Raw genomic sequence first — 22408 nt, 5'->3', positions numbered from 1 at the left:
GTAATTCCTTAGGTCAATAGTAAATTGTCCCGTTGTTGCACTGATAAATTAATTCTTGTGGATGTAAACTGATCTGCTTCAACCATCTCCTTCAAAGAGAGCTATGATATTGAGCATGGATCTGGAGGCAATTATATGTATAATTTCACATGAGGAAAAAGATTTCATGGTGTTTCTTACTGTATAATACATGGGATGGAAATGCAATAAGGAACTAATGGGAAGGAAAAATTGGAAACATATCGAAGTCCAGCACCTTTTGAATCCTTGCATCCAGAGGGATCCCTACTACTTTTTTTTGGAATTCTGAAAATGCACTAAGGACACTGTTAGTGAATCCTAATGCTTAGGATGGGGAGGGAAGGAGGATAGGACAGTAGCAAACAGTGTATCTTGTGTATGCTAGCAGAAAGCATTGTTTTATTTAATCTTTGACCACAGAAAGGTATAATCTCTTGTAATATATACTGGTATAATTACCTTTCAGCATAGTTTAGTTTTGTAGGGATTTGTGTGTGTGTAAAAATACCCTACTGTATGTCAAGCTAATTATTGATGTGGACATGATGGTTTATATAAATAGAAATAAGCAGCACAATAAAAAAGCCTCCCACTCTCTATTTCGGTCTTTTATGTACAGGACATATACAGTATGCTTTTTGATTATAAGATTGCGTATGGTAATTATGCATTATATACTATGGTGTGGATGTGTATACTATATGGAAGTTGCCTCTCCTCACTGAATAACACAAGGAGTTCCCACAATTTGAATAAATCACAGTAGAAGGGTCCAGGCCAGACAAAACAGTTTCAAATATTCAATTATATATATGAAGTATATTGGCTTTTATATACAAAATGCTCATAACCATTGCTTATTCTTTTTGTGGGCGGTTTTAAACAGAATTTTGTCTTTTCTAAAGAAGGGGCCCAGAAATCTATTTTGTGTATTTCAATCTGTCATCAGAGTGATAAGTTCTTTACAGTTAACTCTCTATTTAGCTAGTTGGTGGTGGGAGGATAATATTGCATTCATTGTATTCACTCATTCATGTGTGATACTGCATTTGCTCCGTTTTCATTTTTTTCTTCACAGCAAGCCATTGACAGTGAGGTGAGAGCAGAGGCAGTTCCTTCAGTCACAGTAAAGGTATTGTGCATAGCTCGAACTGTATCACTTAATAGCAACAAAATTCAGCAAACTTTTCACATTTGTTATCCCTTTTACGTATGTAATACAAATGAGAATTGAGTTTGAAGTGCCATATATATTTACAATTCTGTTTCCTTTTTGGTGTGCAAAGGGAACTTTTCCTAATTTCCTGCCAAAAATTTAGAGTGATTAGGAAATATTATGTACAGTCCGTCTGTTTTAAAGGAAAAGTCAGATAAAAGATATGTAATGACTATGGGGTGAAAAGTAGTAGTTTTTAAATTTTTCATAGTGGATGCCTGACAGTGAATATTCTAAGAAATATTCACCTTTGCACAGAGAAAACATTTCAGTTCAAAAGGTGAATTTTTTTAGAAAGGTTGAGCCAAATCTCTCTGAATGTCTTTTTAGTTACGAAAGAATGAAAATAAATAAATTTGTTTATTTTGCAAAAACTTGTTCTCATAAATTTATTTACAGTTGCAACACAAATAGTTCAGAATTTTAATCGGAAACAACATGGTCAGAGTCCTAAATGAAAATTAATGCTTGTGCCTAGTTTTGAAGAAAAGATTTGTGTGTGTGCATATGCATACAATTATATAATATAGAATATATTTCTTCTGAGCATGAAACAAAATTGGTAGTACAGTAATTTAACTTCCAAACCTGCCACAGTAACTTCTAAAATTTATTAACAGAGCAAAATGAAGGCTTTGCTTTCTCTTATCTCTGCCCATTCTTTCTCTCTTCAGACTGAAAAACAGGGACTGATGGGAATACATCATAGTCTGGATTCTGATATCTTACTCTGTTTAAGTAGCACCATATGCCATATGTAGGTGATTTTTTTATAGAACAAGAAACTACGAGAAAAGGTTATTAGAATCTGAGTCCACATAAAGGAGATGTTAAGCATCTCATTAAAAACACACACAATGAAATTCTCAATTGAACTGTCTTAATATCAACAAGAGGAGAAAATAGAAGATGATCAAATAAGCCACCATTTCCACAAAATTTTATGGTCTCAGTGATTTCAGTTGAAATAATCTGTAATTTCTAAATATTCATAAAAATAAATTGTTTCTATTTTGCTCCCTCCTCCATATGGGGCTCTGCTATTGACTCTGGCATAGCCAGGATTTCACTCACAATCATTGCAGTCTAAACTGTAAGAAAACTGTCTCCATCCAACCACCAGTATTAGTGGTAGAACTGGCCCTTCTCCACTTCTAGGCATGCACACTAAAGTGTGCACATCAAAGTCTAATTCGGGCTATTTAAATTCTCACATTGTTGGCCACAAGCAATTCTTTTCTGTCTCTCTGTCTCTCTGTCTCTCTCTCTCTCTCGCGAACCAACTCACCCCACAAAATTATTTGAAAAGAGTTGTTACTGTGGTATTTGTGTCCACTACAAATACAGAAATAAACAGTCGTTGCTCACAACTGGTACAGCTAATCCAACACTGAATAGATTGCTATATTGTCTGTATTTAGCACCACTTGCCATTGCTTAGTGCTATAGACAGTAATAGGGAATATCTTTTGTGTAGTCAAACTCTTTTACACAGCAAAATCAGAAAAAGTGCGGAAACACAGAAGTAAGGTTCCTAAATACATTGCTCATGAGTCATTCTTTCTCTTCTTGTTTCTCTGGCCAAATGTGTACTCAAACAGGATATTATTTATAAGTTGTTGACAAGTTACCATTAACTCTAGATGCTAAACTTCTGTATTATTGGACTTAAACTGCTGTAATGTTAATTTTGAGTTAGCATAGTTTTAAAAATTTAATTTGTGCAGTCCTCTCCTTGCCCTGGACCAAAGCCAGCAGGTGGGAGGTGTAGCCCTTCTTGCCTCAGGCCAGAACTGGCGGGTGAGACATGTGGCACCCCTTGCCATGGGACAGCTCCCCCTTGCCCTGGGAGAAGACAGCAGGCAGGATATACGGCCCTGCCCTGCCTTGTCCCGGGCCAAAGCTGGCTGGTGGGCGGGCGGGATGTGCAGTCCCTCATGTGTCCATCCCAGGGAGAAGCCCTGCTTTCTGGCTTGCCCAGCCTGGGAGAAGCCAGTGGGTGGCCTATATGGGGCTCTGCCCTCCCACATGGCCTGTCCCCTGTCTCCATGTGCCAGCCCCAGGGAGAAGTTGGATGATGGCCTGTACACCTCTTACCCTCTGTCCCCCCACCCTCCAGGCCATCCTGCCCCAGGGAGAAGTCACTGTCTGCCTTTCCTTCCCTTCCTTTCCTTCAGTCTCTCTCACCACAGCAGCTTGGGGCCAGGTGAGAAACACCTCTCCATGGCTCCAGCAGGCTCAGCTGGGTGAGGGGTGCATGTCCCCTGGCTGGGACGGGTCCAGGTTTGTCTGCCCCCTGTGCTCCCCAGCCAGAGTGAGGAATGTAGTAAACTGTGCACTTTCCCCTTGCTCCCTGACAATGGGGAACAGCCAGTAATGTGCCCTGATGAATTGGGGTGGAGGAGGGAAGGGAGCTTCAGCTCCCTTCCTCCGTCCTTCTGTATGTTATACTACTAGAGCCACCAATATGTATAACACGGCAGGTTGGCTGCAGTGTGAATAAGAATAATAGTTAATGGATTTTAATTCTTCCAAGTGAGTAAAATTGTGGCTGTTCTGATTATAACTATGGTGTAGGGAACAGGAATCCCTCTTCCCTCCTCCTCCCCCCCCCCCCCCCCAAAAATATACTTTTTTTTTTACTAGTCATAAACAAGGATTATATTTAATTCTGAAAAAAGTCACTGGCTCAGCAGAAAAAGCTTATAAAATTAGTTGCTTATAAAAATAGGTAGTGGGCAAAATCCTCACCATGGCTTCAGTTCCCTTTATGCCATCAAAAAACGTCCATAGAAGCTTAAAGGAGTCCTAAAGGCTCCTTCAGGTGGGAAAAGATTCTCAAGGTGCACGCTGAAAGATTAACAATATTTTGTTACCCAGTGTCTTGGGTAAACCTTATAGAATTAAGATGAACTTCACAGAATTAAGCTAGATCTTATTGAATTAGGGTTAATACTGTTTAGGTCCATTCTATTAAAAGTACTGCTCTTTGTGTTGTGGATTTGTATGTATCTTTTCTAGGAGGGGGATTTTAATGTGCTTCCACATGATCAGTCTTTTGAAGCCCTCCTCCCTAACCTTGGAGAGGGGTGTGTGTATAAATTAGTTAAAACTGATTTATCCAGGAATCAACAACCCTCCCCCCAAATTTTTTTGGATAAATAACCCAGTTTAAAATGATCTCAGGTCCTTCTTGCTTATTCAGCGAATGGCCATGACCACTGATGCACAGTGACTCCCAATGCTTAGCATTGGGTTGGAAGGGCTGGGCCTTGTGAAGCCCCATCAAACTGGGTGCTTGTTCTGGGATGAAGCTATGATGGATTTACAACCCCAGTAATTCCCATGGATGGGAATTTGAAGACTGCTCCAGAATCTATTTTAGGATGGGTGAATTTTGGTAAGCTTATTGGAAATCACGTAGGTTCTTTTATTGTTTTTAATGTTTACTCTGCAGCCACTTTTTTGCCTTAAGAATAAAATAGGCATCTATAGAAGTGACTGTGTGATATTTATAACTGTTGACAACCACACTGCTATCAGTCTATGTAGAGATCTTTAGGATGTTGTGAAAAATTTGTTTTTAATAGATTGTTTTAGGAGGTGGTCTGTTTTTTTGGGGGGGAATGGGAGTGGTGGTGGAATGTAGAGATGTAAGTGACTAGTCAGCTATCTGCTAAGCAAATGCTTATCAGGTAGTCGAGTAGGAATTCGACTAGTCACTCCTCCTCCCCACTTGCTCTGCCTGTCAGAGAGGGGCAGAGAGAAATTTTCAATGGTTTAGCTAAAACACTTTTAAAAACTGTTTTGATAGAAAAGTTTCAAATTTTGGGTGTAGACAAGGCCTCACATTGTCCATGCTTAGTAATGTTTGTACTGTTCATACAAAAAACAAAGTTTGCCCCATGCTTGGAAGTGCAAGCCTCAATTAAACAGAGTTGCAGAGGGCAGAGTTAATGTCTTTGCTGGTATTTAATTCAATTTCTGAGACTGAGGATGAAAGGGAATGTTAGAGGAAATAGTGACACCTAAATTCAGTGGGAAGTCATTGGTCAGTGTCGTGCTTATAAAACAAATATCTTTGCAAATACCTTGTTTTTACACAAGATAAGGTGGGTGAGGCAATATCTTATTGGATAACCATTTTTGTTTAGAGACAAGCTACATAGAGCTTTTCTTCACTTTTTGGGTAAGAGCCTCTATTGTGCTGCTAATATACAGTGAGAATTCACAACCCAGATATGGGGGACTACGTTACAACAACTTCTTCAGGCAGTCTAACAGGCTGCAACTCTAACAAGAATCCCTGAAGTGTTGTACGAAGTTGCCTCAGAGAGGTAGAAAGGTGGGGGAGCACAGCCAGTGCTGGGGGGAGCCGGCTTAAAAGCCGGGAATCCACTGTGTATCTCCCTTTGAAATATACAAGAGCTGCAGGGTGGCTCATGTACATTTCAAAGGGGGAGAGACAGGGAACCTGCTATGTCTCTCCTTTTGAAATACACAAGAGTCGCGGGTGCCTCCTGTACATTTCAAAAGGAGAGGAGCAGCGGGATAGGGAGTGTTCCCCTTATGGACTAACTGAATAGGGGATGGAAATGCCAAAGACTACTCGCTTAGCTGATTAATGAAATTTAGCTTCCCTACCGGAATGTCCTTATTTTTCCGAGAAAAAAGGTAAAAATGTTTTTTCATATGATAACTATCATGAAGGTGCAATTAATAAATTTAAAAATCAGAAAAAATACGAGTTTTATTTTTATCAGTGGATTTTATCTGTGACCTTTTCTTTTGAATTATATTGGTATGGTTGCTTAAAATGTGTAGGGTTCTCCCAGTCTGAATCTCTACATTATATATAATAAAGGTATGTTATATGTGTGTGTTAGGAGTAAAGCAACACTAGAAAATACTGTGTTTGCACAGTAGATTCTATCATTGTCATATCATATTTCATGATTTGATGATCACTGAGCATAATTAGCTGCTGAACAGAGTCCTTCTGGTGAAAGAAAAGTATAGTGTAACACCTTATTTAAATTTCCCTACATTTTTACTGTTTATATTGACTGTTGCCATTATTATACATTAAAAAAAATCCAAACAAGATAGATATTTGCAAAATAGAAAACAAATCTAACATATTGCAATTGAATATGATAAAATAGTCTTGACTGAATATTAACAAGGAATTTTGATAAGCTGTCTCAGTTTTTTTTCTCCTTAGCTGTCAAGGCCTACCATTACTTTTTCACAGAATGTTCTTAGCTATTAGTTATAGTGGAATTGTGTAAGTGCAAATAATCACTGAATTTGGTATTCTTAAATGTTATTGCTGAACTGTTCTGTACTGGAGTTCTGTACTGGAGTGAATTTTGCCATTTATCCTGGTTTTAATTTAAGTCATAGGTGGATTAATGTGTGTCTGTGTATCAATACCTTTTTATTTTCAACTTGCTACAGATCACACTACAGAGCAGATTGGCTGTGCAGAAAACAAAATTATCTATATGTGTACAACCTCCTTTAGCATTGACCCGTGATCAGTTCATCTTTGATTTAGGTAAATTCTTTTACTATTACAAAGTATTATACTGTATTGCTTTTTCTGGGAATGTTTCAGCTTTATTCTAAGAGTTACTTAGACTGTCTAAGTATACGTGCACCAAGCTTAATTTTTTACATGTTAATAATGGAGATTAGAGTCCATTTAAAAAAAAAAGAAAGAAACTGTAGTGGTAGTCAAAAAACCCTAGCAGACTCTTAGAGTGTATACAGAAACCAAAAGATAGAAAATAATGTTCAAATTACTATACATTCAAACAGTGTAATGGTACATCCTCCCCTGTAAAACTGCATCTGGTACTGGTCAATCTACTTCAAAAAGGATGTGGTATTATGATTACTGTGCCTGTACAAAGAGCTTCTGCTGAGCCACAAGGGAGAATTTTTTTGCCCAGTCAGACATAAACTTCATACTTAGCAGTGCCCACTCTACCTGCTCTGGCTTCCTTTTACAGCCTCTTAGAAATTCAGGTAGCTGCAGGATGGATTGCACTGAAGATTGCAGAAGGAGTCGCAGGCCACAGACAAGTGTCTTGTGGCCCAGATCTGGCTCACAGACTATATATATGACAACCCTGGTCAGAAGCATCTTAACATTGGTCTCTGCTGAGACAGGAAAATGGAACTGATAGATCTTTGGTCTCTTCTGGAATACCAGTTCCTATGGTCCTACAGCATGTTCCCTAAGAGAGGACTGATGGCCCTAATAGTCTGACCTCAATATAGAAATGCATTTGTAGAGTCTGTCTTATGTTTGCTGTACACTGACATTTCACTGTTGTATTTTAAGAGTTTTTAATTAGAGCATCTTGTTTTGGTTTTAATAATATATATCAAAGAAAAACATTATGTACAGATTTGATTGAATTAGTTTGATGGAAATGTATAATGTAACTTAATATAAAATATTTCCTGAAGTATTGGAAAAATCTGGTTTTCTTTCAGTTGGCCTTATTTGTTTAATATATTTTATTATTTGTAGCGTCATGCGGCTCAAAAGCTGTGGCCCTTTCTGTCTTTCTAAAGGGGAATTATCCACCAGCGGAGCTGGAAGGAAATGTTGTGGCTTCCTATAGCACACCTACAGGTGAGCAACATGATTTCAGAGTTGTTGTTGTTGGTTTTTTTTTTTTGTAAAGGCTTTGATTCTCTTATGGCTCTTCTTTTTTTTAAAACTCCTTTAAAGGAATTAAAAGTTAATAGGGTGCTGAAGAATTTGGTCTCCATTTGCTTTAGTTAATATTTTATGTAGCACTATTAACTTGCCTGACCAGTTTACAGAGTTAACGGTATACATTTATAACTTGGGAAACAGGCTTCCATGTGCTGCTCCAGAAATTTGCTTCAATCCTGACTCAAGTGGGACCTCCTTTAGGGAAGAGAAGTTAATTACCTCTTATGACCATTTAGTTCTTGACCTCACTGCAGAAGCTGCCAACAAAAGTGACAATTACTGTCTCTGCATAGAGCAGGAGGATTAAATGGATGCTGGGCTGAATATTCCCTCAATCAGTTTCCCTTTTAGTCTGTGGAATAGCACTTATAATTGCTTTACTTGCTTAGAATAACTAAGAACAAAACCTGAGTTATTGAATTTTATCATGTCCTAATGACCCCATGGTGACACAACAGGCCCATTTGCCTTGATGTCTATTGTCTTTGCACATCTTGCTGGCTAATCAGCTGTCATCTTAGGACAAGGAACTAAATTGAATAATTTATGTCATGTCATGACAGTGTCATATTTATTCATTACTAAACATACTGTTTAATTCTCACTCAGAAGCAGCAGGGATTCAGAGCTTCTAGTGACAGAGTGTGCAGTACGTTCTTAAGAGCTCTATCTGGGGGCATGTGGGAATGTCTGTGGATATCCTCTAATATGGAGCTTCATGTAAATCACACAATCTAGTCTTGGGTTTGTTGAATCAGACCCCCTGATTTTAGTGATATGCATTTTTACTGCTTTTTTCCCTCCTGCTAGCACTGCAGATCGAACATAGCAAAAAGAGAGTGAGCTGAATGTATATTTCTTTTCACTGTTTAATGAATTATTTACTTTTGTAATAGTTAATAACAATGGAAGAAAATATCACAGTTGAATTTTCAGAGATTGTGTTTGTAGACAAGAAACAAAAACTTGTAACTTGATATATTTGATCGGAAATCTTTGAAATATAGTAATCATAAGAAAATATTGAACCATTTCATACAGAATCACTTTAGAACAGGGCTCCTCTTGAACATGTTGTGTTTAATTGTGGAATTTGTCCAGCACAAGTAGCACAAAATAGTTGAATAAAATAGATGACTTAATGGTTCAGAACAGAAGTTCTGTTGCATAATTAGGCTTGGCTAGTTCAAGAGAGTTGTGTATAAACACACTATCCCTTTAGAAATCAAGTCCTCAGGTAGCATTTAGGTCTATGAAAATATATTCTTTCATTATCTCACAATATCTGAACAGGAACCTTTCACTGGAATGGATTTTTGTTTGTTTAAATGATGAATTGTGGGTAAAATTTTATGCTTGGTGTAATTCTGTGGAACTGAATACAGTTTATTTAATTTGTCTTTACTAAGTTGGATGAAGTTACACAAGGCATGAATCTGGCTTTTTCTAGTTAATTTTGGTTAGTGCTATGGCTTATATTTAGACATATTAAAACATATTAGATTTTGCTTTTAACAAAAAATACATGTATTTTTTAAAGTGTTAATTATTGTATCTCTTCTTTGTTTCCTCTTTAAACAATACCTAACATATGCTTTCTTTTTTCTGTCGTCTTCCTGTTGCTGATTATGCGGTAGATCTCAATCCTGAAGGTGAGTGAAAGAAAAGATAGAATAACTGGACAGAGTGTTGTAAATGACAGCTGATTTTCCATGAAACATATTTGGAAGTGAATTGTGAATCTGTTGTTTAGGCGGTGACTCTTACTAGTTTTTATATCCTCCTTGGAACAATGTTCTGGCTTGGCATTGCTCAAAGGACAGCTGTTGGGAATTATGGGAGAGAGTTTGAGGCTTAGATGCAAGGGGGATGGGGAGAGATAGTTATCAATATGAAAAGTGGAATGCACCAATGATAATTTTTTTTGAAATTATAATACATTTACGTGTTCATAAAATTGAATCTACAAAAACAATGAGGAGGCCTGTGGCACCTTATCAACTAACAGATTTATTTGGGCACGAGTTTTCTGGGTAAAAACCACTTTGTCAGATGGTTTTTATCCAAGAAAGCTTATGCCCAAGTAAATCTGTTAGTCTATAAGCTGCCACAGGACTCCTTGATTTTGCAGATACAGATTAACACAGCTACCCCTCTGAGAACTGGAAAAAGTTTTAAAGTGTTTTATTTTATCTTGAGGACAGTCATGGCAAATATTAATTCTAATATTATTGCTTACCTTATTCTTAGCCACCTTTCATTTTTAGGTGTTATCTATAGCCAGGAGCAACTGGTGAACACCCCCTCCCCCAGGAAGGGCTGGGACTACCTCCCTCTCCCAAATGATGCGGCCGGGGGCCTGGCCCCTTTGCACTCACTGGCAGTGGCAGGGAAAGTGAAGCAGCATGGTCCCAGCTCATGCCACTTCCTGCCACTGAGTGGAGGATTCCACCCCTCCCCAGGGCAACATGGCTGTGTCAACAGAGTGAGCTGGGGCTGCATTGCTCTACTTCCCCTGCTGCTACCAGTGAGTACAGGGGAGGGGGCGGACCCTTGTTGTAGGTGCCAGGCTCCCCCAGTAGTCCCTGCTGGTCCCTTATCCCTCTCACACATGGCGTTTGGTGCGTCATGTGCTCCCGCTCATCGCCCCTGTTTTTATAGCTCATCACATTCATCTGAAATTAAGCTTTATTTTATTTAACCTTTCTTATTGTGAAAAATCTTTGGGATTTGAAATGTTGCCATGTTATCTGTGCATAGAGTTGAAACAGTGGCTGAGAATTGTGTGGCTTGCCTCCATTCATCCGAGTTCTTCTTAGAACTCTCTTGTGGAAGGCTGAAAGTTGATTTCTAGGTGTGTGTCTACACAGCAGTGCTTAACTTGAAATAAGCTACACAAATTGAGCTTTGTCAATTACATAGCTTATTTCAAAATTGGGAGCGTCTACACAGTACTTATTTCGAAATAATAGAGAGGTGTTAGTCTGATCTTGCTAAACAAAAGGAAAAACTATAGCACTTTAAAGACTAACAAGATGGTTTAATAGGCAATGAGCTTTTATGGGCCAGACCCACTTCCTCAGATGATATTCTGGAAAAGATTTGGCATAACCATATATACCAAAGGAATACAATGAAAAAAGTGAACACATTATTAAACTGACAAATCAGATTTAGTACAGAAGGTAGGGTAAGGGAGGGGGAGGGAGGGACTAGCTATTTGAGTCAATGAATGGCTAATCAGGGTTGATAAGTGGGCAAGCTATCTTTGTAATGGGTAAGGTGACTAGGCTGAAAAATGAACATTCTTGAGTTTTGGAAGCTCCCTGTTTTCTGGATATGTTTAAAGTTTACATCAAGGCTCTATGGCATGGACATTTATTTTTCTGATTTAGTAAGAAAGCTTCTCTATTTGGTTGTACTGAGATATTACTGAATGGGATGTCTAGTCACCCTAGTAATAGGTCTTGCATCATCCTCTTCTGCCAAGTAATATACATCAGCTGTAAGCTGTTCCCATAGGAGCAGAAATACTTGATAGTTGAGTAGTAATAGAGATGTAGCCGTGTTAGTCTGGTCTTGCTGAAACACAAAACAGGACTATGCAGCACTTTAAAGACTAACAAGATGGGTTTAAAGTGCTGCATAGTCCTGTCTTTTGATAGTTGAGGAAGAGGTTCTAGTTGTCAAATAGGCCATATAAGTTCTCTGCTACTATCTCCTTAGAAGACCCTTCGAGGTAGTGAAGGACCATGTGCTGCTGAAATGGCTCCATCAGATGAAAGATACTAGCACCTTGCTGATGCACTGGTACCTGATTCTGTAGCCATAGGCCTCCACCATTCAACTTTGAAACAATAAGGAACACACCAATGCAGATATATTGTCATGATTCGGGGGGGGGGGGAGGAAAGGGGACCTGACCAGCCCCAAAGATCAGGAACTGGGTTTATGGGGGGAGGAGGAGGTGTATTGCAAAGAGGTGTGCACCTTCAGAAATTGACAGTGACGTGTGGCCGATTATCCCCTGGTGGGCAGAAAACCATGCTCACCACACTGGAAAGAGGGGTTAAGACAGTAACAGGAAGTAAAAAGGCAGGCCAGGGCTGGATTAAGGTTATGAGGAGCCTAAGGCTAGTGGAAGGGGAAGGTCCTCAGTATGAATTACTGAAGTCATCAAATGTTTATCTATCTATCTATCTATCTATCTATCTATCTATCTATCTATCTATCTATCTATCTATCTATCTATCTATCTATCTATCTATCTATCTATCTATCTATCTACATTTAAACAGTTTCCCCTCCCCCCACTTTAGCTGTGGCAAAGTCATGAATGATGTCTTCATAGTTCAAAGAGCTGACAAATTCATTCTCAATACTCAATAGGAGCAAAGCACTGAGATGCTCTTGAGTCGTGGTGGATCAGAGGACATTTTTGACCTTTGTTAGAAGAGAAAAGAAATGTGACTACTTGGTACATCCAGAGTTTCAGGATGTTGTTCAATGGAAAGTGGATTCAACATTCTTTTAAACTGGTTTAACCAAGTACAGTATAGCAGAGGGTTCAGTGATAATTTGTAATCTCTTACTGTATATTCTGTGGGTCACTGTAATTATTATGTGTGTTTAAAATTCATGTTTAATTTTTTAAATACAAATATCTGTTTTTGTTAGAATATGTAAGAAAGAGGGCAGTACACTGAAAAGATACCTTTTGATTTTTGCTTATTAAGGGCTGGATGAAATTTCCAACAAAAGTTAGACAAGTGTTAATGTACTGTTGAAGAGATGATAAGCCAAAATTTGTTGCCATTTGATGGATGGCAGATTTTGTTAAAGGGATTGGCAAATAAACAGCCATTTATGTTCTGGAAGTATGTGGTTGTCATGATAATCAAGTGGAGTACGTACATATATTACTGGTGTATCCATATATTCCATTCAACATTTCAAGCATGTGCCATGCAATTTGCAGTCAATTGGCTGAAGGTCTGTACAAATCCATAAAATTCTTGTGCTATATATAAAGCTTTAATAAATTTGGGTAATACTGCTTTCATGGAGTCTGAAACCAAAACATTCCGTTATAATTTGTCATTAAAAGAGTACTTTTCATTGTTTTAAAACTGTTTAGGTTGAAAATTAACCTTAATCCAAACGTTTGCATGGTTTGGCCATTTTGTTTTATACCACTAGAAATGGTATATAGCGTTTTGATTAATAATATAATGAAATGTCTTGCCCTCAGAATACAGGTATTGTAACTATTAATGCAAACTATCCTGTCTTTTCAGGAATACCAAGAGTTGCTCAGTGCAAATTTAGACTGCCCTTGCGGTTAATTTGCTTTCCAGCTCAACCTTCAAAAACAGCAAATCACAAACTAACTATTGATACCAATAAGCCTCCTGTCAGTCTTGTGAATCTTTTCCCAGGTAGGACTTTTGATGGTGATATTGTCTGCAATGTAAGAAATGTTAGGAATTCAGATTGGAATCTTTCATCATGAAGTAATGATAGATTAATTATAAGGTAATTGCCAGATAATAAATACAAAGCTGAATATCTTTGTTAGCTTTAGTGTTAGAAAGCTATGTATTATCAGGATATCAATGTAGGACTTTTAAATGTTGTTAAATCCTGATTATTATTGTTGTTTTTATTATCAAAATGCTTCATTCGTGACTGTGATGTTGCAGCATTTAAAATGTGAATATTTTCCCTTATTGTTATGCAGTATTCTGTACATATTGATTTTCTGATATATTTATGGTTCAGGTAAGTAATCCTATAAAGATACACCTTTCTGGATTTTTGTGTCTTCTGCATTTAGCTTTCAGTAAAAGTTTCAGTGTTGTCTGAAAGCTTTGGAAATTTTTCCCTGTTATGAGTTTCCATTTTACAAATACATTTTAAAATAATACATTTTATTTTATAATGTTGGGATTCACATCACTATTATTATATTGAACAAACTGAAAAATGTAATAAGACAATTTTCAAAAAGAGAAATGTACAGAGAACAAAATTTACAATTAGTCCAAAGGTTCCAAAACAATTTGTACTGGTCCAGAACAACATATAATTACAATTTTTAAATTAAAGCATATATTTCAGACTGGTGGCCAAAGAATCCATCAAATTCTGTGGCTTTAAATACTGGTTTTTTTACAGTGGCTGAATAAGGAGCAAGGAACATTGTCTTGTGGTCTATGAGGAAACTGGATTTATGTGGGTCCATTAATATATATTGGCTATTGTTTCCCCTCCTCCTTCTGACTTTTTTTGTCATAGTGGATTTATGTATATACCCTTGGTCTAGACCTTTTAAGACCTAGTATGCTTTACAGTATACTACATACAGTAGTAAAATTCAAAAGGCAGTCCCCGACTTACGCGGATCCGACTTATGTCGGATCCGCACTTACGTACGGGACTTTCTCGCCCCGGAGCTCGCAGGCAGCGGTCTGCCACCTCGACCTCCGGGGCGAGAAAAGCTGCTCCCGGTGCCCTGGTCTGCTGGGGACCGTCTCCAGCAGACCAGGGGTACCGCGAGCAAACCCGCCGCGGCTGCGGCTTTGCTCCCGGTACCCCTGGTCTGCTGGAGACAGTCCCCAGCAGACCGGGGCACCGGGAGCAGCTTTTCTCGCCCTGGAGGTCGAGGTGGCAGACCGCTGCCTGCGAGCTCCGGGGCGAGAAAGCCCCGTTCGTAAGCTGCGGCTTCGGCTTTGCTCCCGGTGCCCCTGGTCTGCTGGGGACCGTCTCCAGCAGACCAGGGACACCGGGAGCAAAGCCGCAGCGGCGGCGGTCCCGCGCCAGAGCAAAGCCTCAGAGGCGTGGCACCCCGCCGCTGTGGCTTTGCTCCCCGTGTCCCTGGTCTGCTGGGGGGCCCAGCTAGTGTGCCCGCCCCCCAGCAGACCAGGATTTTGTTGTGGACCCTGAGGCAGAGCAGCTGGGGCGCTGCCGGTTGGTCCCACAGTGCCGCTCTGGGCACTACTGGACCAACCCGGCAGCACCCCAGCTGCTCTGCCCCAGGCGTCCCCAAGTCAGCCGGTGCTGAAACTGACCAGCGCTGACTACAGGAAGCCCGAGGCACAGTTGCTCTGCCCCAGGCTTCCTGGAATCAGCCGCTGATCAGTTTCAGCAGCAGCTGACTTGGGGACTTGGGGTTCTTAAGTTGAATCTGTATGTAAGTCAGAACTGGCGGTCAGTTTCAGCAGCGGCTGAATCTGGACGCTAGTTCCGACTTACATACAGATTCAACTTAGGGACTGTAGGTTTGTTCTTATCTTGTACGTAACCCGGGGACTGCCTGTAGTAGCTAATTTAACAAGGTAGCTGGGAAGAATGACCATGTACTGTACTGAAGGCTAAGAATGAATTGTAAAAATCTAAAGGTCTTTTTCTAATAGTTTATACAGCTTGGGGGTTCATCTGTGAAATTTCCTCAGATCTTTGAATAGAGGGCAGTATGAAATTGCGTCTCCCCAGGAAGAACATTCTGGAGGTACAGGCTCTTTTGGAGTTGCACAGAATTTACTGTATACTATTTTAGGGGATATTGCAGATCGAAAGCTACACTATTCTGGCCATGTTCTGTGGGCTGGTGCATTGGGTGGGAGAAGGGGTTATGGTCACGCTTCATTTCTGCCCCTTTCTGGATTAATTTCTTCCTGAAGGCAGTATGGATCCGGCAATTTCTGCACACAGGGATGGCTGCTGTTCTCCGCCTTTGCTTTGGTCCCTTCTTATGCAGGTCTCCCTCGAATGGGTTACCTGTGCAAGGACAGTCTAACTTATAACGTAATTCTGAAGTTTGCTGCAGTTTTTTTATTGAATTATAGCAAGCTTTTTATGTAGTTTATTTTGAATTTTCTCTTATAGACTTTGCTGATCAGTCTGATGAAGATCAGGTAAATGTTCTGGGATTCCAGCTCTTAACTGGTTCTAGAATCACTCTTCTTGCTTCAAAAACCTCACGTGAGTAATATTAGAAGTAATTTAATTATGGATCAAGATAACATTATGTGCCAGATCATAAGCTGTTTTTTGTTGGCATAGGTCAATGGAACTATGCCTATTTCAACTGTCAGAAAAGCTGTCACACACTTAGTCTGCTATTCACTTCATAGGGAATTTTATATAGAAGTTCTCTTAATGTGAATAGGAGGTTCATGGAATAAACCTTTCAGTAATATTTTAGAGAAGCAAGGAAATGCTGAAACTAAACTAAATCCTACTTACTATTGTATAGATTTTTTTTTTAAAACACCAAATGGGTGCCAGATAATTTGGTCTTTTTAAGTGATTGCAATTACATTTTATAATGTCATGGTCTTTATTCAAGACAGAAACATCCCAGAGGAAATGAATGTTTAGCCAGGCATTTAGATGCTTAAAGATTCAGGCAAGAACATGGTGGGATTTATAAACACTTAAACAGGTTAGATGTCTAATTCTGCTTAACTTTCAATGACTTGATTTTAAACGGGATTTAGAAAAATACCTAAACTGTTCAGGCACTTGTCTGCATTTTTGTATACCTAAATGCCAAATTATAAAACTAAAATAGTTGGTGCTCACTACTGAGTTCAGACTGGAGGATATAGAATGGATGATATATGAATGCTACCTTGATTAAATAATAGTAAAGTTAGTTTGTTGATCTGCAATATTTTAATTCAGATAAAATTAAAATATAACCTCAGAGTTATGGACACCTTCGGGGTGGAAGTTGCCTGTATCTCTGAAACATCTGTACTTCTGAACAAAATGTAGCTCTGGCTCCAGCAGGTTAAACTCTAGACAGGGTTCCAGAGGTAGCTTGGCAGCTTCCTTGTAGGCAGCTTCTTGGCCTTGACAAGCTTGTGTTCTCCTTTTAGCCAGGGTGGAGGGATGAAAACAGTGCATTCTTCTCCCAGCAGGTATATGTTTAGGGGGTTAAAAGAGCACCTCCGCTCCTGGACAAGGGTGTGTGTGTGTGAAAACAGCATTCACAGTTTACAGGAGTGCAGTGCAGACCCCAATACTGCTCTTGCTCTGACTGCCTTGAGCTGGCAGCAGCAGCCGAAAGCTTTGCCTATAGATTTCAACATCTTCACTTCCTAGATGTAAGTTGGTGCCCTGCACATGAGGGTGCCATTGGGGTGAGAAGACACAGCCCAGATATATCTACCTTTAAGATGCAACACAGGAATAGTACACTATTGGCTTTTATTTTTGTGTCTGCTACTGCTTGATTGGTTGCCTCTGGTTTCACAAGGTTGTCAGATTGACTGGTCAGTCCATAACTATCATTGAGGTTCTGCTGTAATCCAAATCACTAAGAAATGTGTTATTAAAATCATTTATTCAAAGATGGGTTTTATAAATACCAGGTTGGCATTCTAAACCGTGAGAAAATATAGAATACCTTTTTAACATCAAAGCCATTAAAGCTTGGAATCATCTGGACCAGTGGTCACCAACCAGTAGATGGGGATCTACTGGTAGATCTTGGAGCCTCTGACAGGTGATCCTGACTGATTTGGCCAGGAAACTATCAAGTGCTGGCACGTCACTTAACCCTCCATCCACTGTTATGCTGCTCCTGTCCTCTGCCTTGGAGCTGCCCCCTGGGAGCCTCCTACTTGCTGTGAAGGGTGTGGGAGGAAGAAGAGGCAGGGCTCTGATGTTAAGGTGTCCCTCCTCCCCCCACGTCTGTATCCTATCTCCACAAGGAGAGAAGAGGACAAAGGGAGCTTGGCAATGCAAATCTGTTACTCACACACACTGTGTGTGTGTGTGTGTGTGTGTGTGTGTGTGTGTGTGTGTGTGTGTGTGTGTATGTCATTCTTACAAACACACACTGTCCTTCACTCTCATTTCCTGATCCAACACATATGGGTTGTTGTTACTCCTTTTACTGCTTGCAAAGTGTGTTATTTTGGATATTTGATTGGTCTGTGCATTTCATAATTTTCATGTCTCTTACGCTTAAAATTTAATTCTTTGAGTAGTGAGTTCTAAAATGCCTAACCTGTCATGGCTGGAGTCATTACCCCTTTGGTAATGGCTGCTCCTGGAAGTGGCTGGCATGTGCCTGCAGCCCCTGAGAGAAGCAGAGCAGGGGGTCTCTACATGTTATCCTTGTCTGCAGACACCACTCCTGCAGCTCCCATTGATCGGTAATGGGGAATCGTGGCCAGTAGAAGCTGTGAGCTCAGTGCCTGCAGATGAGGGGCAGCACATGGAACCATAGAGCCATTGCTGTACATGCCAACTGCTTTTAGGAGTGGTGCAGGGCCAGGACAAAAGTAAGCCTGCCTTAATCCCAGTTAGCAGGTGTCTAACCCAGAGCCTGCTTTTTTAACCCCTGTCTGAGCTCTGAATCTCCTCCTGCACCCAAACTCCTGCCCCAGACATGAGTCCCCCTGTACCCAAACTCCTTCCTAGACCTTGTACCCTGAAACAGCTCGTGGACCCTAATCCCCTACCCTGGGCTAAGTCCAGGCCCTTCCCATACTGAAAACCCCTTGGCCCAAGACCAGAGCCTGTACCCCACCCCAGCCTGGTGAAAGTGAGTGAGGTTTGAGGAAGAAGGGGGATGGAGTGAACAGGGTGAGGCTTCGCAGAAGGGTTGGGGCAAGGGCAGGGCCTCAAAGAAGGAGTGGGGAAAAAAGTGGGGTAAGAGTATTTGAGTTAGAGTTACATTAAAAAAATGATCTTGTGGTTAAAAAGGCTGAAGACCAATGATCTGGACAGTGGTTATTAAACACCTTTAACAATATCAGCCACTTGACATTTATAGGATTCTTATTTGTTTTATTAGATTTTACTAGCTTTTATTATGTGTACTATTTGTGTGCTGTGTTTTATTATTGGTTGACATTTAATATTTGTTTAAGTTAACAGTAGAATTTAAATAGTTTGAAATAACTGGAACATACAGTAATAGTTTCTAGGAAAAAAAGAATTTAAAGGATATGTACTTATAGACTAAAGTTAGAATCAGTTACTTATATTCCGATTTTTTTAGAATTGTTGTATTAAGCATTTCACAGATCCATGTTGACTTACATTCAGTCTTGCCAGTCAAGATCATCAGCACATGTATTTTAAACTTTAGTGTGGATACAAATTTCAGTCCCTCTACTTGAACCCCTAGATTTTTGCTCTCCATTCTGATTGTGTTTATTCACAAGCTAGGAATGATGCTTACAGTCTTGATATAAACATTCTCACACTGCCTTATTTGTTCGCTAGACCTAACCTGTAAGGATCATACTACATAGAAGATGTAAAACATTTTTTCTTCCCCTAATCTGATGAGGCATCATTTTTCTTGCCTTGTCTGGGAAGCCTTTTGAAAACAAAAGAAGTGTTTCATGCTACTATCCAAGTAGCAACCTGTCCTTTAGCTAATACATAATTCACATTGATAGGGATAGCTATAAAACATATCAAATCTTTGTTGGTTAATTGTATCTTGGAAAATATCTTTAATGTGCGTGGAAACATTTTGAAACAATATTATGCACAAGGCAAATCTGTGGGTTTCTGTTTGCACAGGTTATCGATAATACAAGCACATTTAACATTATACTATTTGGTAGATTTATGCTATTAAAATGAATTGTGTTTGAAAGGCTAAGTTGGGTACATTCTGGAGCAGAGACTGAGGGTGCGTCTGGACCAATGTTTCTTTTTAAGACCAAAGAACACCAAACGATATTTTTTTTTATGAAGAACAACATCAAGGATTTTTTGTTAGGGGGGGAGGTCATGGGGTAAAAAGGGTTACAGAGAAAGTTATTGAGAGGGAAAAGAAGGGGTCAGAGGAAAGTTGTTAAGGGAAAAAAAGTCAACTGCCCCTTTAAGGGTGGCCATTTTGAATCCTGTTCTCTTCAGCACACCTCCCACTGCCTTGCGGCACATCTGTGTGGCATGGAACACAGTTTAAGAAACACTGGTCTTGACAGCGGTGCTATTTTGGGATACTTCTTGTGTTCCGAAATAGCATTTTCCTCATCTTGACAGCGCGTCTGTTGTTTTGAAATATCTTTTGAAATAACGGGCATGCTATTCCGACGTCCCTATAAATATTATTTTATGAGGATTAAGGGACGTTTCAGAATAGTGCTCTACTTCAAAATTTGCACCAAATTTTGAAATAAGCTATTTTGAAATTAACTCAAAATATGGTATGCAATTTACGTAGCTTCAGTTGCGCATCTTATTTTGAGCTAAGGCTGCTGTATAGACGCACCATGAATGTATAAGTGTTAGCGACAGCCCATTTATGTTGTTCCATAAATCATGTATTAGCTATGTTTGTTTGTGTAACAAACTTTTGTGATTATTTGAAAGTTTTCTTTAAATTAAAAAAAAAAAGTGTAGCACAGGCAATCAGTGCCACATGAATTGGTGGTCCCTGGAAAAATAACTGTGCTTTGAGACTGAAGTAATGAAATCCTTGCTCATAGACTCAAGAATAGTACATACTAGAGGAAGTGCAGACTTCTCTTGTGTTCTACCTTAAATGGATCTCCATCTGGATCTGGAAGGGCTAGGTGTAGTGGTGGTGAAAGTCTTTATATGCATTTAGTTTATGGCTTCTTTCCTAAGGATGTGAACTGTAATGCCAGTTATTAGCTAATCCATTTTGTAGAATGTAGGGGGGAAAAAACCACATTAGGTGATCAAAATGAATCCTGGAGAGGGGAATTTCATCTTGACTGTATGTCAGAATTCAGCTTGCCCTGTGTAAGATTTTTAAAATGTTAGCCAACATATTTCAAAAATTAAATCTTTTTAGCCTAGCTTAGAAAAAGTGCTAATTGTGTTGGTATTTTTTTTGTGATATGAGTGCTTGTCTCCTTTGCATTGGACTGAAATTCCTTTCAGGAATACAACCCTTGACTTGTTAACTTTGTCATGCTGATCTTAGGTGAGATTTGAAAGCGTTTGTATCCTTTAGTGCTTGGAGTCATCTGCTTTACTAAGTCAGATTTTTCTGAAACAAATGTTTGTACGCTTCGTGTTAGAGAAGTTTTTTTTCGCCATTTAAATTTTAAATTGGTTAACTATTATAAAGGCACTTGGAAAGCAGGAATACTTATAATTGTTACTACTTCCATTTGAATTTCAGTTTGTAGAAAATTGATACAGTATGATTAAGGCTTTTTAGTTGTTCCTTGTTCATACGTACTTTTTCCAAATCTAATTAACTGTCTCCTTCAGCTTGTTAAATCACAGAGTGAATGACTATTTTGCCCCTCAAATAAAGTTAGACTTTGTTTGTATTGACCAGCAAAAAAGTATTGAAACTATTTCAGGGGAAGCTAGGTGGGTGGTTCCTCTCCCCAAACCATTAATGTATTATTTATGTCAATTATAAATGAAGTGGCTGTTGATTTGGTCTGAAACTTTCAAAGTTCATTTCACTTAAAGGAGTGAAAGCCCAGCCATTTCACTTTGTGATTTAAAAAAAAATGGAAATGATGTCAAATGTTATCTTTAACAGATGGGGTTCTTGTCTTTAATAGACATGTTTTTAAATAAAACTTGCTTCTTTCCTGTAACTTTGTAAATGGAATTTGTCATTCTCCCTTCATTGAAATATATATTCTGGGAATGATGCCAGTATTAAAGTCAAACAGTTTTGGATTACTAATCTTGAGAGAATGTTTAATAAGTATACTAGTGGTCTAAAAACTTCTGGTTCTTTTGATTTTACTGTGAACTTTGCTAACTAGTACAAAACATTGATTAAAACAATCTCTGTTTTTCTGTATGCAAAACCTCAGTGACCTTTTTCATCACAGCTGCAATTTTGTATTTCCTCCCAGACATTGTATTGATGGATGAATAATGAAAAGAAATATGGCAGTGTTGTTTAAAATTGTCTCTCCGGATAACCTTTTTTTTTTTTTTTATAAAAAAAATATGGTTTTCAACAGCATTTTCCTTTCTTTACTTTAAATTTAGTTAGTGTTGATTTGTTATACTGTACAAGAATCTGGAGTGAGAAGAGCTGAACACCAATATGGTGTAAAATCAGAAGTATAGCTTTTTCTGTCAGCTGTGTGATTTGCAACTTATTTAAATATTTAATTTTAAATATAAATATTAAATATTAAAATATTAAAATATTTTAATAAGGTGAATTTGATAAGGGTGATGGGCTAATGCCAATAACTGGATTTTTACTAGGTTTCCAATTTTAATGTTATACTAACCAACAGAATCGCAGAACATATTACCAGTTCTTTCTATACATTGATATAATTCTCTGATAACCTAAATTTAACAACATTTGAGGTGGTGTGCTCAGCTGCTCTTCATTAACAGAGCAACACAGTACTTTTTAGGGGTTGAAGTCAATAATGGTTTATTGCTTAAAACTCCGTTGTAACGTAAAATGTAATGATTCATAATAAAATAGCCATGAT

General features: G+C 38.9%; 1 protein-coding gene across 8 annotated transcripts in view; it reads left to right on the top strand.

Moving 5' to 3' along the window:
• BBS9 (Bardet-Biedl syndrome 9) overlaps positions 1-22408 on the top strand; it is a 513046-nt gene that overhangs the window by 145216 nt on the left and 345422 nt on the right. For all 8 annotated transcript variants that reach the window (XM_075921764.1, XM_075921758.1, XM_075921760.1 and 5 more), the window contains 6 exons: positions 1100-1153; positions 6698-6797; positions 7782-7886; positions 9611-9625; positions 13271-13411; positions 15861-15956. In XM_075921764.1, coding sequence (XP_075777879.1) covers positions 1100-1153; positions 6698-6797; positions 7782-7886; positions 9611-9625; positions 13271-13411; positions 15861-15956 — 511 coding nt within the window. The remainder of the gene's footprint in view (positions 1-1099; positions 1154-6697; positions 6798-7781; positions 7887-9610; positions 9626-13270; positions 13412-15860; positions 15957-22408) is intronic.

Source organism: Pelodiscus sinensis, chromosome 2 (assembly GCF_049634645.1).
Source record: "Pelodiscus sinensis isolate JC-2024 chromosome 2, ASM4963464v1, whole genome shotgun sequence".
NCBI lineage: Eukaryota > Metazoa > Chordata > Testudines > Trionychidae > Pelodiscus > Pelodiscus sinensis.
Note: the sequence above shows the minus strand (reverse complement) of the source record. Positions and strands in the feature narration are given on the sequence as shown.